At 40.9% G+C, this 21,771-nt stretch overlaps 1 protein-coding gene across 1 annotated transcript; it reads left to right on the top strand.

Annotated features, from left to right (window-relative positions):
• The first annotated feature begins 1,233 nt into the window (after nt 1-1,233).
• LOC110491824 (large neutral amino acids transporter small subunit 1) lies at nt 1,234-20,786 on the top strand. Its single transcript, XM_021565613.3, has 12 exons — nt 1,234-1,730; nt 7,155-7,552; nt 7,694-7,865; nt 8,230-8,355; nt 10,106-10,211; nt 12,677-12,721; nt 12,944-13,067; nt 13,251-13,354; nt 13,513-13,609; nt 15,640-15,789; nt 18,123-18,297; nt 18,686-20,786. The coding sequence occupies exons 1-12, from the start codon at nt 1,652-1,654 to the stop codon at nt 18,793-18,795; spliced, it is 1,686 nt and encodes a 561-aa protein (XP_021421288.2). The 5' UTR covers nt 1,234-1,651; the 3' UTR covers nt 18,796-20,786.
• The last annotated feature ends 985 nt before the right edge of the window (nt 20,787-21,771 follow it).

Genomic DNA, 21,771 nt, shown 5'->3' on the forward strand with positions numbered 1-21,771 from the left:
CTTTTCCCTTTCGAGCGCTCCATGGGGTATCAGCCTCAACTCTTCCCTGAACAAAAGCAGGAGGTCAGCATATCCTCGTCCCAGTTGTTTGTCCGCCGCTGTTGACGTACCTGGAGAAGAGCCAGGGCGGCTATTCTCAAGACCAACTCCAGGTACGTCGACGAGCGGACCATTGCCGGACCCTTGCTCCCCGCTACCACATTGGGCAGACACAGGCTTAATCCTAGACACATGGAAGATAGGGTGAATACGGAGGGTACGGGGTAACACAAGACGGACAGCAGTGGAACTCAGGATTCTGGAGATGGGAAAAGGACCAATGAACCCGGGGAGACTCTACCCGAAATGGCAGATCCCGAGTTGAAATACGAGGAGAGGTGCTGGGTTCCTGCTAAAGACATCTTGGATCTGGCCCTCATCGCCGATAAGATGTCATGTACAGTAATTTCCTTATTTTCCTTATTTGAGATATATTGGTTTAATAGATTCATTCTTATCACCTTTACCTTTTATGTTATACAACCTGTCCATGCATTACCATCTGTAGATGAGATGTTCCATCATGAATCGGAGCTTGGTACTCACAGGTGACCTTTGGCAGTGTGATAGGTATGCAAGTAAAACTAGCGCATTAAAAGAACATGGCTCATTCTCAGAATGCACTTTTATGAAAATGCACTACTGGTTTAGAAGAACACTTGTGCAGTCAGCTTAGAACAAATGTTCTGTATGTATCAAACAGGAATGGGCAGCAAGAATTCACAAGCCATAACCACTTTATCTCTCCCATATGCATATGTAAGAGTTCCATCTAGTGGAAATACGTCCGATACATAAGTTGATGACTTAGAATGACAGCCATGCAGGGTTTCAACTTCATATTCAATCACACATATCCAGATATGAGGGCTAAAAAGTTGTAGTTACTTCCATAGAATCGTTATTGGATAGTATGACTTGCAGTCATTAATTAGGCCTAGTGGTGGTCAAAGGGTAGCCTCCTGGAAGGATTGTATCCCAAGGGAAATGCGGTACTCTCTGTATATATTTGGAGAGTGACATCCAAGATGGCTTTTTGGGGCTGAGGCTTTTTTAGATCTGATGCATTCTATATGACCCATTCTATTCCCCCAGTCATCTTTCAGCATGGGAGAGAGAACAAAGAAAATGTACTTCCCTGTCATGGCCACTAGGTGGCGTGCCGGAGCTTTTTGCATTCTTTGTCCGTGTGTCACGCTCGCATCAAAGCACACAGCCACACACACATCGTTGCCTCACACACGGCACAAAACGATTTGTCACATGGCTGCAGTCCCTCCAAAAGCTGACAATGACCTAGTTCCTCCCTCTCTTGCTGAGCTCTCTATCTCTCCCATCATTCATCAGAAGTGGGCGTAGGCTAGGTGGCAGCATCACCATCACCACATCAGGCACCACACTAGGTCTGCTGCTACCTCTCCTGCACTCACTATCAAACTGGAGAGAGGGAGACAAGCGGGACGAGATATAGTGTGCAGGAGAAAACGAGGGAGGAGGAGAGAAACAGAGGGAGGGTGTGTGTGAGAAAGAGAGACTGTAGGGAAGCCTAGCTAGGAGGAAGAGAGCAAAAAAGGAAGGGTAAAAGAGATAAGGGGGCCAAACGAACAACAGGATGGCAGAGCCGGAGCTGACACCATGGAACAGCCAGGAGAGCTTGAAGACGGCAACCGAGGGCCAGGAGAAGATGGAGGGTAGGTACACCGCTCCCGCACGACACACACACGTAAACACACACACACACCACACACACACACACACACACACACACACACACACACACACACACACACATACACACACACACACACACACACACACACACACACATACATTAGCCTAGCCTAGATACCACATGGTGCAGAGTTGCATCAGATGCTCAGGCTACTGCATAATCTGGTGCAGCAATGCATGCATTTATATATGGATGTTCATGTACTGTATATGTATTTGGTCATGCACAGCTTTAAGGCATCTTGAGGTGGTATGGGGTTAGCTAGAGTTTTCTAATGATGTGATTTGTTACAGGGCTAGTGAGAGGTTAAGAGTGGGGATATGTTTTGACTTGTGAAATTGATCTGTCTGAAAGGCCTAAGACAGCGCTTATACACACACACACACACACACACACACACACACACACACACACACATATATACAGTGGGGAGAACAAATATTTGAAACACTGCCGATTTTGAAGGTTTTCCTACTTACAAAGCATGTAGGTCTATAATTTTTTATCATAGGTACACTTCAACTGTGAGAGACGGAATCTAAAACGAAAATCACATTGTATGATTTTTAAGTAATTACTTTGCATTTTATTGCACAACATAAGTATTTGATCACCTACCAACCAGTAAGAATTCCGTCTCTCACAGACCTGTTAGTTTTTCTTTAAGAATCCCTCCTGTTCGCCACTCATTACCTGTATTAACTGCACCTGTTTGAACTCGTTACCTGTATAAAATAAACCTGTCCACACACTCAATCAAACAGACTCCAACCTCTCCACAATGGCCAAGACCAGAGAGCTGTGTAAGGACATCATGGTTAAATTGTAGACCTGCACAAGGCTGGGATGGGCTACAGGACAATAGGTATGCAGCTTGGTGAGAAGCCAACAACTGTTATTAGAAAATGGAAGAAGTTCAAGATGACTGTGAATCACCCTCGGTCTGGGGCTCCATGCAAGATCTCACTTCGTGGGGCATCAATGATCATGAGGAAGGTGAGGGATCAGCCCAGAACTACACGGCAGGACCTGGTCAATGACCTGAAGAGAGCTGGGACCACAGTCTCAAAGAAAACCATTAGTAACACACTAAGCCGTCATTGATTAAAATCCTGCAGCGCACGCAAGGTCCCCCTGCTCAAGCCAGCGCATGTCCCGGCCCGTCCGAAGTTTGCCAATGACCATCTGGATGATCCAGAGGAGGAATGGGAGAAGATCATGTGGTCTGATGAGACAAAAATATAGCTTTTTTTTTCTTTGAGGATGCTTTTCTGCAAAGGGGACAGGATGACTGCACCAAATTGAGGGGAGGATGGATGGGGCCATGTATCGCCAGATCTTGGCCAACAACCTCCTTCCCTCAGTAAGAGCATTGAAGATGGGTCGTGACTGGGTCTTCCAGCATGACAACGACCCGAAGCACACAGACAGGGCAACTAAGGAGTGGCTCTGTAAGAAGCATCTCAAGATCCTGGAGTGGCCTAGCCAGTCTCCAGACCTGAACCCAATAGAAAATCTTTGGAGGGGGCTGAAAGTCCGTATTGCCCAGCGACAGCCAAAATCCCTGCTGCAGTGTGTGCAAACCTGGTCAGAACTACAGGAAACGTATGATCTCTGTAATTGCAAACAAAGGTTTCTGTACCAAATATTAAGTTCTGCTTTTCTGACGTATCAAATACTTATATCATGCAATAAAATGCATATACAGTGCCTTGCGAAAGTATTTGGCCCCCTTGAACTTTGCGACCTTTTGCCACATTTCAGGCTTCAAACATAAAGATATGAAACTGTATTTTTTTGTGAAGAATCAACAACAAGTGGGACACAATCATGAAGTGGAACGACATTTATTGGATATTTCAAACTTTTTTAACAAATCAAAAACTGAAAAATTGGGCGTGCAAAATTATTCAGCCCCCTTAAGTTAATACTTTGTAGCGCCACCTTTTGCTGCGATTACAGCTGTAAGTCGCTTGGGGTATGTCTCTATCAGTTTTGCACATCGAGAGACTGACATTTTTTCCCATTCCTCCTTGCAAAACAGCTCGAGCTCAGTGAGGTTGGATGGAGAGCATTTGTGAACAGCAGTTTTCAGTTCTTTCCACAGATTCTCGATTGGATTCAGGTCTGGACTTTGACTTGGCCATTCTAACACCTGGATATGTTTATTTTTGAACCATTCCATTGTAGATTTTGCTTTATGTTTTGGATCATTGTCTTGTTGGAAGACAAATCTTCATCCCAGTCTCAGGTCTTTTGCAGACTCCATCAGGTTTTCTTCCAGAATGGTCCTGTATTTGGCTCCATCCATCTTCCCATCAATTTTAACCATCTTCCCTGTCCCTGCTGAAGAAAAGCAGGCCCAAACCATGATGCTGCCACCACAATGTTTGACAGTGGGGATGGCGTGTTCAGCTGTGTTGCTTTTACGCCAAACATAACGTTTTGCATTGTTGCCAAAAAGTTCAATTTTGGTTTCATCTGACCAGAGCACCTTCTTCCACATATTTGGTGTGTCTCCCAGGTGGCTTGTTGCAAACTTTAAATTACACTTTTTATGGATATCTTTAAGAAATGGCTTTCTTCTTGCCACTCTTCCATAAAGGCCAGATTTGTGCAATATACGACTGATTGTTGTCCTATGGACAGAGTCTCCCACCTCAGCTGTAGATCTCTGCAGTTCATCCAGAGTGATCATGGGCCTCTTGGCTGCATCTCTGATCAGTCTTCTCCTTGTATGAGCTGAAAGTTTAGAGGGACGGCCAGGTCTTGGTAGATTTGCAGTGGTCTGATACTCCTTCCATTTCAATATTATCGCTTGCACAGTGCTCCTTGGGATGTTTAAAGCTTGGGAAATCTTTTTGTATCCAAATCCGGCTTTAAACTTCTTCACAACAGTATCTCGGACCTGCCTGGTGTGTTCCTTGTTCTTCATGATGCTCTCTGCGCTTTTAACGGACCTCTGAGACTATCACAGTGCAGGTGCATTTATACGGAGACTTGATTACACACAGGTGGATTATATTTATCATCATTAGTCATTTAGGTCAACATTGGATCATTCAGAGATCCTCACTGAACTTCTGGCGAGAGTTTGCTGCACTGAAAGTAAAGGGGCTGAATAATTTTGCACGCCCAATTTTTCAGTTTTTGATTTGTTAAAAAAGTTTGAAATATCCAATAAATGTCGTTCCACTTCATGATTGTGTCCCACTTGTTGTTGATTCTTCACAAAGAAATACAGTTTTATATCTTTATGTTTGAAGCCTGAAATGTGGCAAAAGGTCGCATTCAAGGGGGCCGAATACTTTCGCAAGGCACTGTATATGCATATAATTACTTAAAAATCATACAATGTGATTTTCTGGATTTTTGTTTTAGATTCAGTCTCTCTCAGTGGAAGTGTACCTAATGATAAAAATTACAGACCTCTACATGCTTTGTAAGTAGGAAGAACTGCCATATCGGCAGTGTATCAAATACTTGTTCTCCCCACTGTGTATATATATATATATATATATATATACATATATATATATATATATATGCACACACATATACATACACACACAGACAAACACTCAACATTTCTGCATTAATGCGTTAATGAGGTCTGGTCTGTCTTGGTTTCTTATGGCTGAGATCCGGTTACTGGGAGCAATATAACAACAACCAATGATAGTACAGGGCGCCATATTCAAAACAACAGAAATCTCATAATTAAAATTCCTCAAACATACATTTATCTTATAACGTTTTCAAGGTAGTATTCTTGTTAATCCCACCACAGTGTCCGATTTCAAATTGGATTCACGGGGAAAGCACTTCAAACGATAATGTTGTTGTCACCAACAACTCATTAAAATAAACAGCCAATTTTACCAGCCAAAAGAGAGAGAGAGAAAAAGCACATATAGAGATAAAATGAATCACTAACCTTTGATAATCTTCATCAGATGACACTCATAGGACTTCATGTTACACAATACATGCATGTTTTGTTTGATAAAGTTCATATTTATATCAGAAAATCTGAGTTTACATTGGCGTATTAGATTCACTAGTTCCAAAAACATCCAGTGATTTTGCATAGCCACATCATTCAACAGAAATACTCATCATAAATGTAGATGATAATACAATTTATACACATGGAATTATAGATAAACCTCTCCTTAATGCAACCGCTGTGTCAGATTTTTTTTTTTAATTACGGAAAAAGAAACGCATGCAATAATCTGAGACGGCGCTCAAAAGTAAAAACACCACAGCCGCAAAGATGGCGTCAACATAAAAAGAAATGACATGATAAATATTCCCTTACCTTTGATGATCTACATCAGAAAGCACTACAGGAATCCCAGGTCCACAATAAATGTTTGTTTTGTTCGAAAATGTCTGTTGTTTATGTCCAAATACCTTCTTTTGTTAGCGCGTTTGGTATGCATATCCAAACACTAATTATGGTCAGCATGATATCGAACAAAAACTTCAAAAAGTGATATTACCGTCTAAGAAACATTTCAAACTAAGTACAGAATCAATCATTAGGATGGTTTTAACATATAGCTTCAATAAAGTTCCAACCGGAGTACTCCTTCTTGTCTTCGTGAGCAATGGAATGCAAGTGACTACCACGAGGAATAAACATGATCAGAAAATGGCTGACTGCCAGACACTTGACTGATTCTGCTATCATTCACTCCCACAACATCATAGAAGTCTCATTATAATTTCTATTGATGGTTGACATCTAGTTGAACCCCTAGGCAGTGCAACATCATTCATACCTCAAGGGGATTTCATTGGGGACTCTGGTGAATACATACAAAGCTCAGATTTCTGACTTCCTGTTTAGATTTCAACTCAGGATTTTGCCTGTTATACTCACAGACATCATTCAAACAGTTTTAGAAATGTTAGAGTGTTTTCTATCCAATACCAATAATAAAATGGATATATTATAAACTGAGACTAAGGAGCAGGCCGTTTACTTTAGGCACCTTATTCATCCAAGCTACTCAATACTGCCCCCCAGCCATAAAAAGTTAACAGGTTCGAAGATGCACTGGAGTGGTATTAGTCAACTTGGCATTCATCTGATGGCATCTGTGTTATAAACCACAGATTTTCGTAAGCATCCAATAGAAGTCATGGTGCTTGCATAATCCTACTTTCCCTTCATGGCATAGCTTATCAATTCATTCCCTGTCTGTTCAGTCTATTTACAATACAGGGCCATGTAAAGTCAATGTGCTGCTCAACTCCTGAACTATCATCGAGAGGAGAGTGCCAGCAATCACTTTTAATGAACTCTACCTTGTCCCCCTCTTTCCCACCCTGTCATCCCCTCCTCCCTCAACCTTTCCCCCTCATCCTGCAGCTGAGGCGGCTCCGGACAACACTGACCAGCCTCCGTCGCTGGACAAGCTTCCATTCAAGCCTCCCTACCCATCCACCCCCACCCCTACGGCTGCTGATGCCATGGAAGCCACCACCCCTACCGCAGAGGCCTCCTCCCCAGCCAAGGCAGCAGGCGCCAAGATTGAACTGAAGCGCAGCATCACGCTCTTTAACGGTGTGGGCATGATCATTGGCACCATCATCGGCTCGGGCATCTTCATCACACCCACCGGGGTGGTTAAGGAGGCGGGCTCGGCCGGTCTTTCGCTAGTGGTGTGGGCCGTGTGTGGTGTGGTGTCCACCATGGGCGCCCTATGCTATGCCGAGCTGGGTACCACCATTACCAAGTCGGGCGGAGACTACACCTATATCCTGGAGGTGTGTGTGTGGGGGTGGGGTGGTTGTGTTGGGGGTTGTGTTTGTGTGTGTCTGTGTCTGTGTGCTATCTGCGGGGCTTGAGAAACAAGCAGAAGCCAAAACTCTGTTGTTTGCAGCTGGACAAATGAAGTTGTATTGTAGGTGTACGGTGAGCTGGCTGCCTTCCTCAAGCTGTGGGTGGAGATGCTGATCATCAGGCCGTCCTCCCAGTACGTGGTGTCATTGGTGTTCGCCACCTACCTGCTCAAACCCCTCTACCCAAACTGCAGTGTGCCCGATAGTGCCGCAAAGCTCATCGCTTGTCTCTGCCTCAGTGAGTATAACCATCACTACCTCCGGAATCGGGGTGCCTGTATATTGCAGAAATAATACTTAAAAAAATATTATTAGTGAACTATACAAATACTGACACGTACTGCAACACACATCAACCAAACAGGTGTTTCTTAGCCAGCTGCAGTAGCTCCACTACTTCTGTATTCACTCAATTACTATTTTGCTGGCCTCCCTTATGTCTTTTTTTAAGGGACTGTTTTCCCCCACTGATGTTCTCTCACGTCTGCTGTATATTTATTTTTAAACAACAAAAATGCATTAATAAAATAATAAAAAACATAAACATATGCAATTTACAGTCGAGGGTCAATCATGTTCTACCCTGTGTTTCGCTCGGTCAGCATCGTTGACCTTTGTGAACTGCATCAGCGTGCGGGCTGCCACCAAGGTCCAGGACTTGTTCACTGTGTCCAAGCTCCTGGCCCTGATCATCATCATCATCTTCGGCTTCATTCAGATCGGAACCGGTAAGTTCACACACCCAGTGCACACACATGTACCGGTGTCTGTGGGTAAGTCAGAAACACGTCTGACACATCCTCTCATCCTGTCTATAGGTTCGTGCTTGTTATACATATTTCACCACGGCTTAGCTAGTCATGTGTATTATCCAGTGTTTTTGCAACCATCTCTATAAAATACTAAAGTGAAGCTGAAAATTATTTTTAAATTTCATAGCCTACTGTCTGCGATATAGCTAAACCATCTGCACCCTCATGAATTCCTAGCAAAATAGCTTTGTATTTAAAGACAACCCACCCATCCAACATACATTGTGCAGCCACCTTTTCTCCCTACTACATCTGGTCCCGCTACCACAAGAATGGGTTGCCATGGAAACTAAAACAAATCAATCAAATCAAATCTTATTTGTCACATGCTTTGTAAACAGCAGGTGTAGACTAACAGTGAAATGCTGTTCCCAAATCCATTCCCAACAATGTAGAGAGAAAAATTAAAAATTATATTTAAAAAAATAACTAGCCAATGAGCTTGTTCCTTGTGCTGTGCGATTCTTAAGATTGAGTGGAGGACAGGGAAAAATGAACGCTCTGCCGTCTGAAGAGAAGGGGTGTCTGTTTCAGTTTTCTCTCTCTAGCATATTCTACCTCTCATGTAGATTCTAGAGTAGGAGAGACAGGACAAGGTGAAGGAAAGACTCATAGCTTTACATTGTACAGATATATTGTGACCACAAGAGAGCAGTGATAGAGAGATCAGCAATCAGCACTGCATACGGATGGGGTCCAGCTCCCCTCTTCACTTCTAATATGTCAATGTGTCATTGTACCCACATTTATCATTTTAGGAGTCAAGGACATGTGGTTTCTGTTACAAAGCAAGTTAGTATATTTTACCCCACTTTTCTCCCAATATATGCCTGAAAATAAGCAAAGTAAATATTTCCCAAAGATAAATGATCTTACCGCATGGGCGGATCATTTGGCATGTAGATTACCTTGTTGAGTTCAAAATCAACACAACTATTTAAAAAAAATCTTGATGAGATTGCCATTTTGCAGTGTTGTAAACCCAATTTTCATCTTATCACCACTGCACCTTTGATGTAGGCCTGGATGACAACAAATAGCCACAACTCATAGGAGTCTCATTGTTTGCCTCTAGAGATTACGTTCATTTATTCCAACATGGTCAATAAGGATTAGAAAACAAACATTTTCCATTTTCCAATCCTGACAGCATGTTCCCTTTCTGATGTAGGCCTCTATAGTAGGCTTTTCGCTGGCCTGGATATTATGTGAATAATTGAGTGGATAGACATTTGTTATCTTCAAAAAGGTCTCCCTCCTCATTTTAAAATGTCAACTCCCAAACATTATTATATTCTCAGCACATCAATGGCAGATGGACTAACCCAGGGTTAGGTGTTTGGAGGGTGCAGCCCATGTAAAAAAAAAAGCTATTTTCTTTCATTTTTCAAAATGTCATCTCTATCAGTCAAATGTAGTCATACATAGCAAGTGTGCAAAGGCATAACATATTGGGCCAAATTATCACAACAATTGTGACTTTATATGGCTTCATATTAAAACGCTCACGTGTGCGTGTGTACACGTGTGTGTCTACCATATTCCATGCAGCAAACATACATGCATTCAATATACTGTTTATATTCTCAGTTCATTGTTCGTTGGAGTCAGTCCCTTTTGCCAAGTAGTGACATCTAATGCTGCTTTCTTGTCTGTGTCTAAACAGGTGATGTGCCATACCTGACACCAGAATTAGCATTTGAAGGCAGCCAATGGGGAGTCGACAACATTGTGTTGGCTCTATACAGTGGACTCTTTGCTTTTGGTGGATGGTAAGGCCTTTGCAACACCACACAGGGCACGTTTACACCTGAGTCGTATTAGGTTCCAAAATAACAAAATGTTTCAAAGCCATATGCAATGGAAAGTGTAAACAAGCACTTCTTATTGGACAATTTAAAATAGTTTGCTTCCGTTTGCTTCTATTTTGTGCGTAGTGTTAAATTATCATATGACTTTTGTTAATCAAGATGATCTGATCACAATTGATCCAGGGTTCAATGCGTCTACACATGGTATTAAAAACATGTCTATTACATTGTGACAACAGTGACAGCATGTGTTTTGACTGTCTACCTACACAATCAGAATGTGGACACAAACTGTTCACAGGATGCTTGTTATGTACTATGGATATAATTCCAGTGTGTAGCCTATAGATGGATGATGCTACGCAACTAATCTAAACGGATCTAATATTAGATGCTGTAATGTACAGTTGACGTCGGAAGTTTACATACACTTAGATTGGAGTCATAAAAAATAGTTTTTCAACCACACAAATTTCTTGTTAACAAACTATAGCTTTGGCAAGTCAGGTAGGACATCTACTTTGTGCATGACACAAGACATTTTTCCAACAATTGCTTACAGACTGATTATTTCACTTGTAATTCACTGTATCACAATTCAGGTTGGTCAGAAGTTTACATACAATAAGTTGATTGTGCCTTGTACCAGCTTGGAAAATTCCAGAAAATTATGTCATGGCTTTAGAAGCTTCTGATAGGCTTATTGACATAATTTGAGTCAATTGGACGTGTACCTGTGGATGTATTTCAAAATTTCCTTCAAACTTGACATCATGGGAAAATCAAAAGAAATCAGCCAAGACCTCAAAAAACAATTGCAGACCACAAGTCTGGTTCATCCTTGGGAGCAATTTCCAAACGCCTAAAGGTACCATTTTCCTCTGGACAACAATAGTACGCAAGTATAAACACCATGGGACCACTCAGCCGTCATACCGCTCAGGAAGGAGATGCGTCCTGCCCCATAGAGATGGACGTCCTTTGGTGCGAAAAGTGCAAATCAATCCCAGAACAACAGCAAAGGACGTTGTGAAGATGCTGGGGAAAACAGGTACAAAAGTATCTATATCCACAGTAAAACAAGTCCTATATCGACATAACCTGAAAGTGTCAAGGGTGTGTACGGGAGGTGAAGTCAGGTGCAGGAGAGCAGAGTGTAGTGAACAGGTGCACTTTAATTCCATTCTACAAAATACAGCACATTAAAACAATAACGTGCCAAAAACATGGAACATGGCAAAAGTAAAGCGCCTGACAATAATCCACATAACAAACAAACAATTACACACAAAGACATGGAGGGGAAACAGAGGAATAAATACATGCAGTAATTGTGGAATAAAAACTAGGTGTGTAATGGAACAAGACAAAACCAATGGAATATGAGAAATGGAGAGGCGATGGCTAGAAAGCCGGTGACGTCGATCGCCGAACGCTGCCCGAACAAGGAGAGGAGCCGACTTCGGTGGAAGTTGTGACAGAAAGGCCGCTCAGCAAGGAAGAAGCCACTGCTCCAAAACCGCCATAAAATAGCCAGACTACGGTTTGCAACTGTACGTGAACAAAGATAGTACTTTTTGGAGAAATGTCCTCTGGTCTGATGAAATAAAAATATAATTGTTTGGCCATAATGACCATCATTATGTTTCGATGAAAAAGAGGGAGGCTTGCAAGCTGAAGAACACCATCCCAACAGTGAAGCATGGGGGTGGCAGCATCATGTTGTGGGGGTGCTTTGCTGCAGGAGGGACTGGTGCACTTCACATAATAGATGGTAGGACAATTGTTGTATTGAAGCAACACCTCAAGACATCAGTCAGGAAGTTAAAGCTTTTTCACAAATGGGTCTTCCAAATGGACAATGACCCCAACCATACTTCCAAAGTTGTGGCATAATGGCTTAATGACAACAAAGTCAAGGTATTGGAGTGGCCATCACAAAGACCTGACCTAAATCCTATAGAAAATTTGTGGGCAGAACTGAAAAAGCGTGTGCGAGCAAGGAGGCCTCCAAAACCTGACTCGGTTACACCAGCTCTGTCAGGAGGAACGGGACAAAATTCACCTAACTTATTGTGGGAAGCTTCTGGAAGGCTACACAAAACGTTTGACCCAAGTTAAACAATTTGAAGGCAATGCTACCAAATACTAACTGAGTATATGTAAACCTCTGACCCATTGGGAATGTGATGAAAGAAATAAAAGCTGAAATAAATCATTCTTTCTGCTATTATTCTGACATTTCATATTCTTAAAATATAGTGGTGATCCTAACTGACTTACGACAGGACATTTTTACTAGGATTAAATGTCAGGAATTGTGAAAAACTGAGTTTAAATGTATTTGGCTAAGGTGTATGTAAACTTCCAACTTCAACTGTTTTTGTTGGAATATAATGCATCATGTTCTGTTTCCTCTCCTTTAGGAATTACCTGAATTACGTGACAGAGGAAATGATCAATCCAGAGAGGTGACTTATGTGTGATTAAGGTTTTGTTGAGGATTGTACAGTGTTTATCAAATGTCACACTCATATAATGTAATCACATTGAATACAGTCATAAAATTGCATGAATTTAAACACAAATATTAGATCAAATCACACTGTTGACTCTGAACCTCAAATGTGATTGGCTGACACATTATGAGTGCCCCAAATAACATGATCTTTAATTGATGACCTTGTTTCCAGAAACCTGCCCCTGTCCATCATTATCTCCATGCCCATTGTGACCGTGGTGTACGTACTGACCAACCTGGCCTACTTCACCACTATCCCCCCGAGTGTGATTGTTGAGTCCGAGGCAGTAGCTGTGGTAAGGATGGCTTTATTAAAGATCACGTTTTGGAGCAGGATAACAGTGAGCTCATATTACCTAAGTTCCTGCCATTTATTTTGCTAACAAAAAGGTAACAGACAGCATAATAATGGTAAAGATAGTACATTGAGATGTTGAATTGGAATGAGAGTATTCAATGGTAGTGCTTTCCCATTGCAGATCTTTGGGGAATACCATCTTGGTGTGATGTCCTGGCTCATCCCTGTCTTCGTGGGCCTGTCCTGCTTCGGAGCTGTCAACGGAAGTCTGTTCACCTCGGCACGGTCTGTATCTAATCAACACACAGATAACTTGACAAAGAGTGTGTGTATCTGTGTGTTTTTAATTCAGTCCTTTGATACTTAAAGCCTAGAGATTTTATCAAAATGCTGCACAACTGTAGAACACTTAATCATCAGGGTTCATCTGCCTCTTCTTATAGGCTGTTTTATGCTGGCGCTCGAGAGGGTCAGCTCCCTGCTGCACTGGGATTGGTCCACACTGACCTCTTCACCCCAGTGCCCTCCCTAATTTTCACAGTGAGTACTGCCATTGGTCCCTGAATTGATCTCAAATGTAATGCCATCCTTGGTTAGACAGAATTTTACATTTCAGAACCCAGAATTGGGCAAAGTTATAATCATAGTCATCTACTCAAGTCAATCTTGCACAGATTATTATTTGTAGATACAGTACATCTCAACATCGTACATAGTAACTGAATAGTAGTTATTCCCATTACAATAAAAAAAATGTATCAATAAAGTGGTACATTTACTGCATTTCAATGGTAACCTTTTGCTGAAAAAAAGTTGGGTGTGGAGTAAAGGCAAATGTATAGTCTACGTACTTATGCAGCTGGAGAAGGCAATTAGCTATCACAAAATGAAATGAGAAATTCGGGTTAATACGTGAGCACAATGTCTACAGTGCATTGCGAAAGTATTCGGCCCCCTTGAACTTTGCGACCTTTTGCCACATTTCAGGCTTCAAACATAAAGATATAAAACTGTATTTTTTGTGAAGAATCAACAACAAGTGGGACACAATCATGAAGTGGAACGACATTTATTGGATATTTCAAACTTTTTTAACAAATCAAAAACTGAAAAATTGGGCGTGCAAAATTATTCAGCCCCCTTAAATTAATACTTTGTAGCGCCACCTTTTGCTGCGATTACAGCTGTAAGTCGCTTGGGGTATGTCTCTATCAGTTTTGCACATCGAGAGACTGACCTTTTTTCCCATTCCTCCTTGCAAAACAGCTCGAGCTCAGTGAGGTTGGATGGAGAGCATTTGTGAACAGCAGTTTTCAGTTCTTTCCACAGATTGTCGATTGGATTCAGGTCTGGACTTTGACTTGGCCATTCTAACACCTGGATATGTTTATTTTTGAACCATTCCATTGTAGATTTTGCTTTATGTTTTGGATTATTGTCTTGTTGGAAGACAAATCTCCGTCCCAGTCTCAGGTCTTTTGCAGACTCCATCAGGTTTTCTTCCAGAATGGTCCTGTATTTGGCTCCATCCATCTTCCCATCAATTTTAACCATCTTCCCTGTCCCTGCTGAAGAAAAGCAAGCCCAAACCATGATGCTGCCACCACCATGTTTGACAGTGGGGATGGTGTGTTCAGCTGTGTTGCTTTTACGCCAAACATAACGTTTTGCATTGTTGCCAAAAAGTTCAATTTTGGTTTCATCTGACCAGAGCACCTTCTTCCACATGTTTTGTGTTCTCAGGTGGCTTGTGGCAAACTTTAAACAACACTTTTTATGGATATCTTTAAGAAATGGCTTTCTTCTTGCCACTTCCATAAAGGCCAGATTTGTGCAATATACGACTGATTGTTGTCCTATGGACAGAGTCTCCCACCTCAGCTGTAGATCTCTGCAGTTCATCCAGAGTGATCATGGGCCTCTTGGCTGCATCTCTGATCAGTCTTCTCCTTGTATGAGCTGAAAGTTTAGAGGGACGGTCAGGTCTTGGTAGATTTGCAGTGGTCTGATACTCCTTCCATTTCAATATTATCGCTTGCACAGTGCTCCTTGGGATGGTTAAAGCTTGGGAAATCATTTTGTATCCAAATCCGGCTTTAAACTTCTTCACAACAGTATCTCGGACCTGCCTGGTGTGTTCCTTGTTCTTCATGATGCTCTCTGTGCTTTTAACGGACCTCTGAGACTATCACAGTGCAGGTGCATTTATACGGAGACTTGATTACACACAGGTGGATTGTATTTATCATCATTAGTCATTTAGGTCAACATTGGATCATTCAGAGATCCTCACTGAACTTCTGGAGAGAGTTTGCTGCACTGAAAGTAAAGGGGCTGAATAATTTTGCACGCCCAATTTTTCAGTTTTTGATTTGTTAAAAAAGTATAAAAAAATATCCAATAAATGTCGTTCCACTTCATGATTGTGTCCCACTTGTTGTTGATTCTTCACAAAAAAATACAGTTTTATATCTTTATGTTTGAAGCCTGAAATGTGGCAAAAGGTCGCAAAGTTCAAGGGGGCCGAATACTTTCGCAAGGCACTGTATATATGATTCCTCTCCCTGCAGTGTTTCCTGTCCATGCTTTACGCCCTGTCCAAGGACATCTTCTCGGTTATCAACCTGTTCAGCTTCTTTACCTGGTTGTGTGTGGGCATGGCGATCGCCGGCTTGCTGTGGCTCCGCTGGACCAAGCCAGAGCTCAGGAGGCCCATCAAGGTACTGTTTCTGTACACAGCTCTATGACCACAAGAAGTTGAAAATACATTGAAAAAACGGATCAACAGCTAAACTGAAGAAGAAGCACCTCCAACAACAACACATAAAACCTCACATAATTCTGCCCAAAAACAATGACAATTTCTCTCAACCAGTGGCATATGGGCTTTTTGGGTAAACGGTGATTTAATTTATTTTATTTTATTTCACCTTTATTTTACCAGGTAGGCTAGTTGAGAACAAGTTCTCATTTACAACTGCGACCTGTCCAAGATAAAGCATAGCAGTGTGAACAGACAACAACACAGAGTTACACATGGAGTAAACAATAAACAAGTCAATAACACAGTAGAAAAAAAGAGTCTATATACATTGTGTGCAAAAGGCATGAGGAGGTAGGCGAATAATTACAATTTAGCAGATTAACACTGGAGTGATAAATGATCAGATGGTCATGTGCAGGTAGAGATACTGGTGTGCAAAAGAGCAGAAAAGTAAATAAATAAAAACAGTATGGGGATGAGGTAGGTAAATTGGGTGGGCTATTTACCGATGGACTATGTACAGCTGCAGCGATCGGTTAGCTGCTCAGATAGCAGATGTTTAAAGTTGGTGAGGGAGATAAAAGTCTCCAACTTCAGCGATGCCACCTTCTGATAAGCAGTACCCACTTTGTCAAAGGAAGGGGCTCAATATATTTTGCTTGTCCATTCCCAGCGTGCCTCTCCAGCGTGCGGTTGGAGAGACACATCTCTGCAGCGCTCCACCAACGTTCCATTAAAAAAAATTATCTAACATAAAGTAGCAAATATAGGATATGGTACAAAGAGTATGTGGCCTTTTCTGCAGCTGGAGATAAAATGTATGACAATGTAATGGAGATGGACACTTTTTACATCGTGGAGGATTCTCCCATCAAATAGCCTAACCTAAATTGCTCTCAATCAAATAAAAAATGTGCTGTCATGTTATCAAACAAAATATCATAAAAACAGGATAGGTCAAAGAGAAATGGACAATATATAATGGACAATCACAGCTGTTGTCCAGGAGTTTCAACCCATTGTCAGTGGATTCAAGTTTGAATCTGTCCATTTTTGACAAGCTGATCATAGTGAAAAAGAAAATACTTCTGCATTTCACGCTGTGTAACCACATTGCAAATAGGCTCGCGATAACTCCTGATAAAGTTGGGTAGCTGATATTTAGAGCTTAAATAGCCAAATTGATTAGTCACAGGCATCAGGAATGCCAATACCTTTTGGACTTCTTTTTTTGGTGCAGTTCTGGACTGGCCTTGATTTCCACATCCACGGACATTGGTTTTTGGTCTGGTCCGGACCAAATCATAAACGTCTTGATGTGGCCCAAACATGGACGTTTACAAATTCATGATTTTCAACTTTCATTCAGAACCAACAATTAGCTTGATGTCAACGTCCGGGAAATACATATTTTCAATATCTGTAAAATAATTATTTTTATCATCCGGGAAAAAAAAGTATTTTCAACTTTCATTCAGAACTGAAAATGAACCTAATTTCAACATCCGAAAAATACATATTTTTTTTATTTCCAGAAAATATATATTTTATCGCAGCGCTAGCTGTGCCACCAGAGACTCTGGGTTCGCCGCGACTGGGAGGCCCGTGGGGCGACGCATAATTGGCCTAGCGTCGTCCGGGTTAGGGAGGGTTTGGCCGGTAGGGATATCCTTGTCTCATCGCGCACCAGCGACTCCTGTGGCAGGCCGGGCGCAGGGCACGCTAACCAAGGTTGCCAGGTGTACGGTGTTTCCTCTGACACATTGGAGCGGCTGGCTTCCGGGTTGGATGCGGGCTGTGTTAAGAACAGTGCGGCTTGGTTGGGTTGTGTTTCGGAGGACGCATGACTTTCGAGCTTCGTCTCTCCCGAGCCCGTACGGGAGTTGTAGCAATGAGCAATAGTAACTACTAATAATTGGATACTATGAAATTGGGGAGAAAAAGGGGGTAAAATCCAATAAATACACTTTTCACCTTTCATTCAGAAACTAAATTGAACGTCTGGAAAATACACGTACATGTATTTTCAACTTAATTTTGCTGACTGGGACTATTCTAGTTTTGTGGGGGGTGGCATTTTTTGGCCTCATCTATAGCGGCAGAATGGCAAGGACCGGCCCTTGCCCTACTCAATTAAAATATTATGTTCCTGCAGGAAGTTGAAAATATATTTTTCCATCCACAGCGCGATAGAATGTTTGAAGTGATATGAAGCTGAGCTCATTTTTGTTTCATCCAGTAACCATTGGGTTTCTGTACATTAATACATTATCTTATTTTCCCTGGCAGATTTGGTTGGTGGTCCCTGTGGTGTTTGTGCTGGGCTGTGTCTTCATGATCGTGGTGTCGTTCTGGGCAGCTCCCTTCGAGTGCCTGATTGGCAGTGGGATCATCCTCACTGGTATCCCCGCCTATCTTCTGGGGTACAAGTGGAAGAAGCCCCACATTGTAAAGAAGATCTTAGGTGAGCTGGATATACATTTAACTCTTACATTCTGTCTGTATGTACAGTACTGCAAAGTCAAGGCCAATGATTTTGTTCCTGTTTTGTTTTTTTGTTTTTGTTTTTTTGAAAATGGCGTTTTTGTTTTTGCACGTATTTGTGTCTAAATAGATTTGTATGAAGTTTTTATTCAAATGCAAAGTTTGCATGTTTATTCCCAAATTAAATTGAACATACAAAGTAAATAAGGGTTTGAAAGAAAAACAATCATACAGTTTAAGGTAATTTAAAATAGTCACATTTACACGTTTCGACATGCAATCTTTCCATTCCTGCAAATTAAATCTGGCCTTCAGTTTTAGACTACCAGAAAATAACTCATGTGAAATGTATGTTTTTCTATTTTCAGAGATCTTTACTCTGTTCTGCCAGAAGATTTTTATGTCTGTTCCAGAAGAACGTGAAGAGAAGGAGTCAGCTGAAGTAGCTGAAGAAGTCGAAACAACAAAGGATGACTGAGTAAATGTTTTAGTTGGAACATTACATGTTTACAATCATTGTTGCTTTTGTTACAGAGTTCCATGACTCTTGGTAAAGTAGGGGTTTATGCGAATTGCGTCGGTGTACATATTTTGTATTTTAAATGCATTTTCTTACTGTATTGTCTCTTTGTATTCTCTCCAGCAATTCAATTCCACTTTTCAGTGATATAGTTTACTTTCAAACTTTTTCACATTTTTCCTAAACTAACCTTTTTTACATTTCATATGTTTTAACCTATTTTGCACAGTATTCAATAGGCCTGAATTAAGCTAAAAAGGAAAATCTATTTCTATTAACAAAAGTCATATATGTGTTGGTATGTTCTCTAGACAATCATCTTTGATAATACGTACAATACCCTGCTTTGTCTTAAAACGGTCTTCATCGAACTAAAGATTATTTCATATTTGATTTATGAATTATATAACTATTAACCCCCACTTTAACTGACGGTATGTCTTTAACTCAGTGTAGTTGAAGGAACTAGCTACTGGTTACCTAAGTTGATTGAACAATGGCCATCAATCTGTGATAAACCCATTATTTTATTCAGGTAACTCACACCACGCATTCTGTAAACTACCTTAATTTCCCTTTGACATGATTGCACTCATGATAACAATTAAGATTTTAACATCTAGTTGTGCACTCTATTGCTACAATCAATTTTAAATCCATTGTTTGGAACACAGTTATATCCCATTCTCAAATTCACTTTGAAACATTTTCAAATAATTAACTTATTTATTCGACAGATTACACTTTGAAGCACGTTTGTGCAAAGTGGATTTCTGATATGATATCTGATGTGTTGCTTTAAGATTGATGTCACACAAGTTAGTTGCTTGTATTGATACCCAATGTCCTGTATACATAAAGGCATGTCAAACCATGCCTTTATGAAATCTACCGGTTTCCATACATTTAAAACCATTATATTCTGTGATTACATTTGATGTTTTTTTTATTGTTTGTACAGGTACCATGCCAGAAATGTGATTATCAACATTCAGCCAACATGACAATTTTGCTACTGATGTATACTTTTGTCATGTTGTGAGCATCATAAGTGGATATTGAAGGGTCTTTTCTCTTTCGAATGAGCAATTACCGCAAGTACAGATCTAAGCTTCCCTACCCCAGTCCAAACCTTTTCTGACCCCAAGCCAGACCAGTTCAAGCCAAAAAACAAACAAAAACAAAACACCTAATGGCACTATTACAATCCGTATCGCTGAAGCATTACAGATTTAGCATTAGAAATGTGAAGGTAATTTCTGATTGAGCCGACATATCCAGAGTTTACCATGAATGCCATCTCTGTCAACACGGGAACATTGCATTTACATTTTTGTTGGGCTTTAGCACTACATTTTCGTGATATGGGTGGAATAGAGCCTTAATGAAATTCTGGAGGCACAACATATTAGCACAAACATGTACATGTTACTGAATTAGGGACACAATAATGCAGTATAGAATGTTAACTGCTCCTATTCTTCTTCTTTTTTTAAATCCTCATTGAATTCTTGAATCGCTGGGAAAGTAGGGACAATAGCACAATATGTCACTGCACTTACAGAAAGCACAAACTGTGAAGTAACTTGACTGGCACAGAGTTTACAGATAGAGTAAACAAGGACGTTTAGGGAATAGGGATGTTTGAATAGATTACTGATCTCTTTGTCTTGGAAGAGTATATTCATGACTGCCAGCATGAAGGAGAAACTGTCGGGGTACCTTCATATTTTTGTGGCCCAAAATGCACCACACAACATAGTTCAGGTGTGTACAAAGTCTTGCGTATTATGTACGATAAAGCCTTTGAATGTATTGAATATTATGGTATAATACTTTTTATTATTTGAATCGGAAGAAACAATTGTACCTCTGTCAGTTATTGTGACTTAATTGTCAATGACCATGGCGGGTATGTACAATAACCATTAAACTATTTTTGTTCAAAATGTCTGTGTCTTTGTTGCGAAATTAATAAACTCATTTTTCTTTCACATATTTCACACATTTTATTGTATTATCGTTCTAATTTTAAAACCCATCTAGGGAGTGATGCTGGAAATAATTGCAAGCTAAAGCATGATGGTGCAATGCTTTGAATGTGTCAACATCTTTATTGCATCTGTCTATTTAAAATAACTAAGGATTTATATTATTATGCACTTTCATGGGAAACAACGTCAGCTATTGCAAAGCTCAGCGACACTGGCTGCATACAGACAACAACCCATTCCCTGAGCGTAAGGGACCACACTAAAATCATTTAAAAAAGCATGGCACAACAAGATAACACATCTCCAAAGAACAAAATTGGCTATATGAGGGTCTCGGAATACAACCACTATACCCAGTACTCCATGATCATCATCTGATATGAAGTGTTTGGATAATATTAGTCTTGACTCTATGTCATACGCTCTCTTTTGGGATTGTTTCTGTGTTGATTTCCAAAGCTAGCATCTAAGGCATGGATTAATGAACTCTGTGTTCATTGATTCCCAAACGGTAATAAGATTGAGGCATGCTCTGGGAAAGGAGTTCATATCCGCTAGGAAAGGAAATGGGGATGCTGCCTCTGTGATTTGAAGCCAGTCGCGGATCCACTAAGGATCATATTAAAGATGGTAGATTGTCTTGGTTCATAGATTTAGATAGTGGGCCCACTTGTTATGAAGCCTGTTTTAACATGGCCTGAGCCATTGAGGACTTTTACAATTTTGAATTAGTCAAATGGGTGGGACTTCCTATGGGCTAAGGAAGGATACCATAATTCTAACACTCCTGAGCAAACGTGATAACTGCAGGTGGCAGTAAATCACCATAGCTTGGCTTCATGCCTGTTCAGACAACACACTCCAGGTGGTGGTATGCACCCTTGATTACTGACTGTCGATAAACTTGTAGAAGCAGAAGAAGAAGAAATATACTACTTTA

This window comes from Oncorhynchus mykiss, chromosome 16, assembly GCF_057628025.1.
Source record: "Oncorhynchus mykiss isolate SJ-2025 chromosome 16, ASM5762802v1, whole genome shotgun sequence".
Lineage (NCBI taxonomy): Eukaryota > Metazoa > Chordata > Actinopteri > Salmoniformes > Salmonidae > Oncorhynchus > Oncorhynchus mykiss.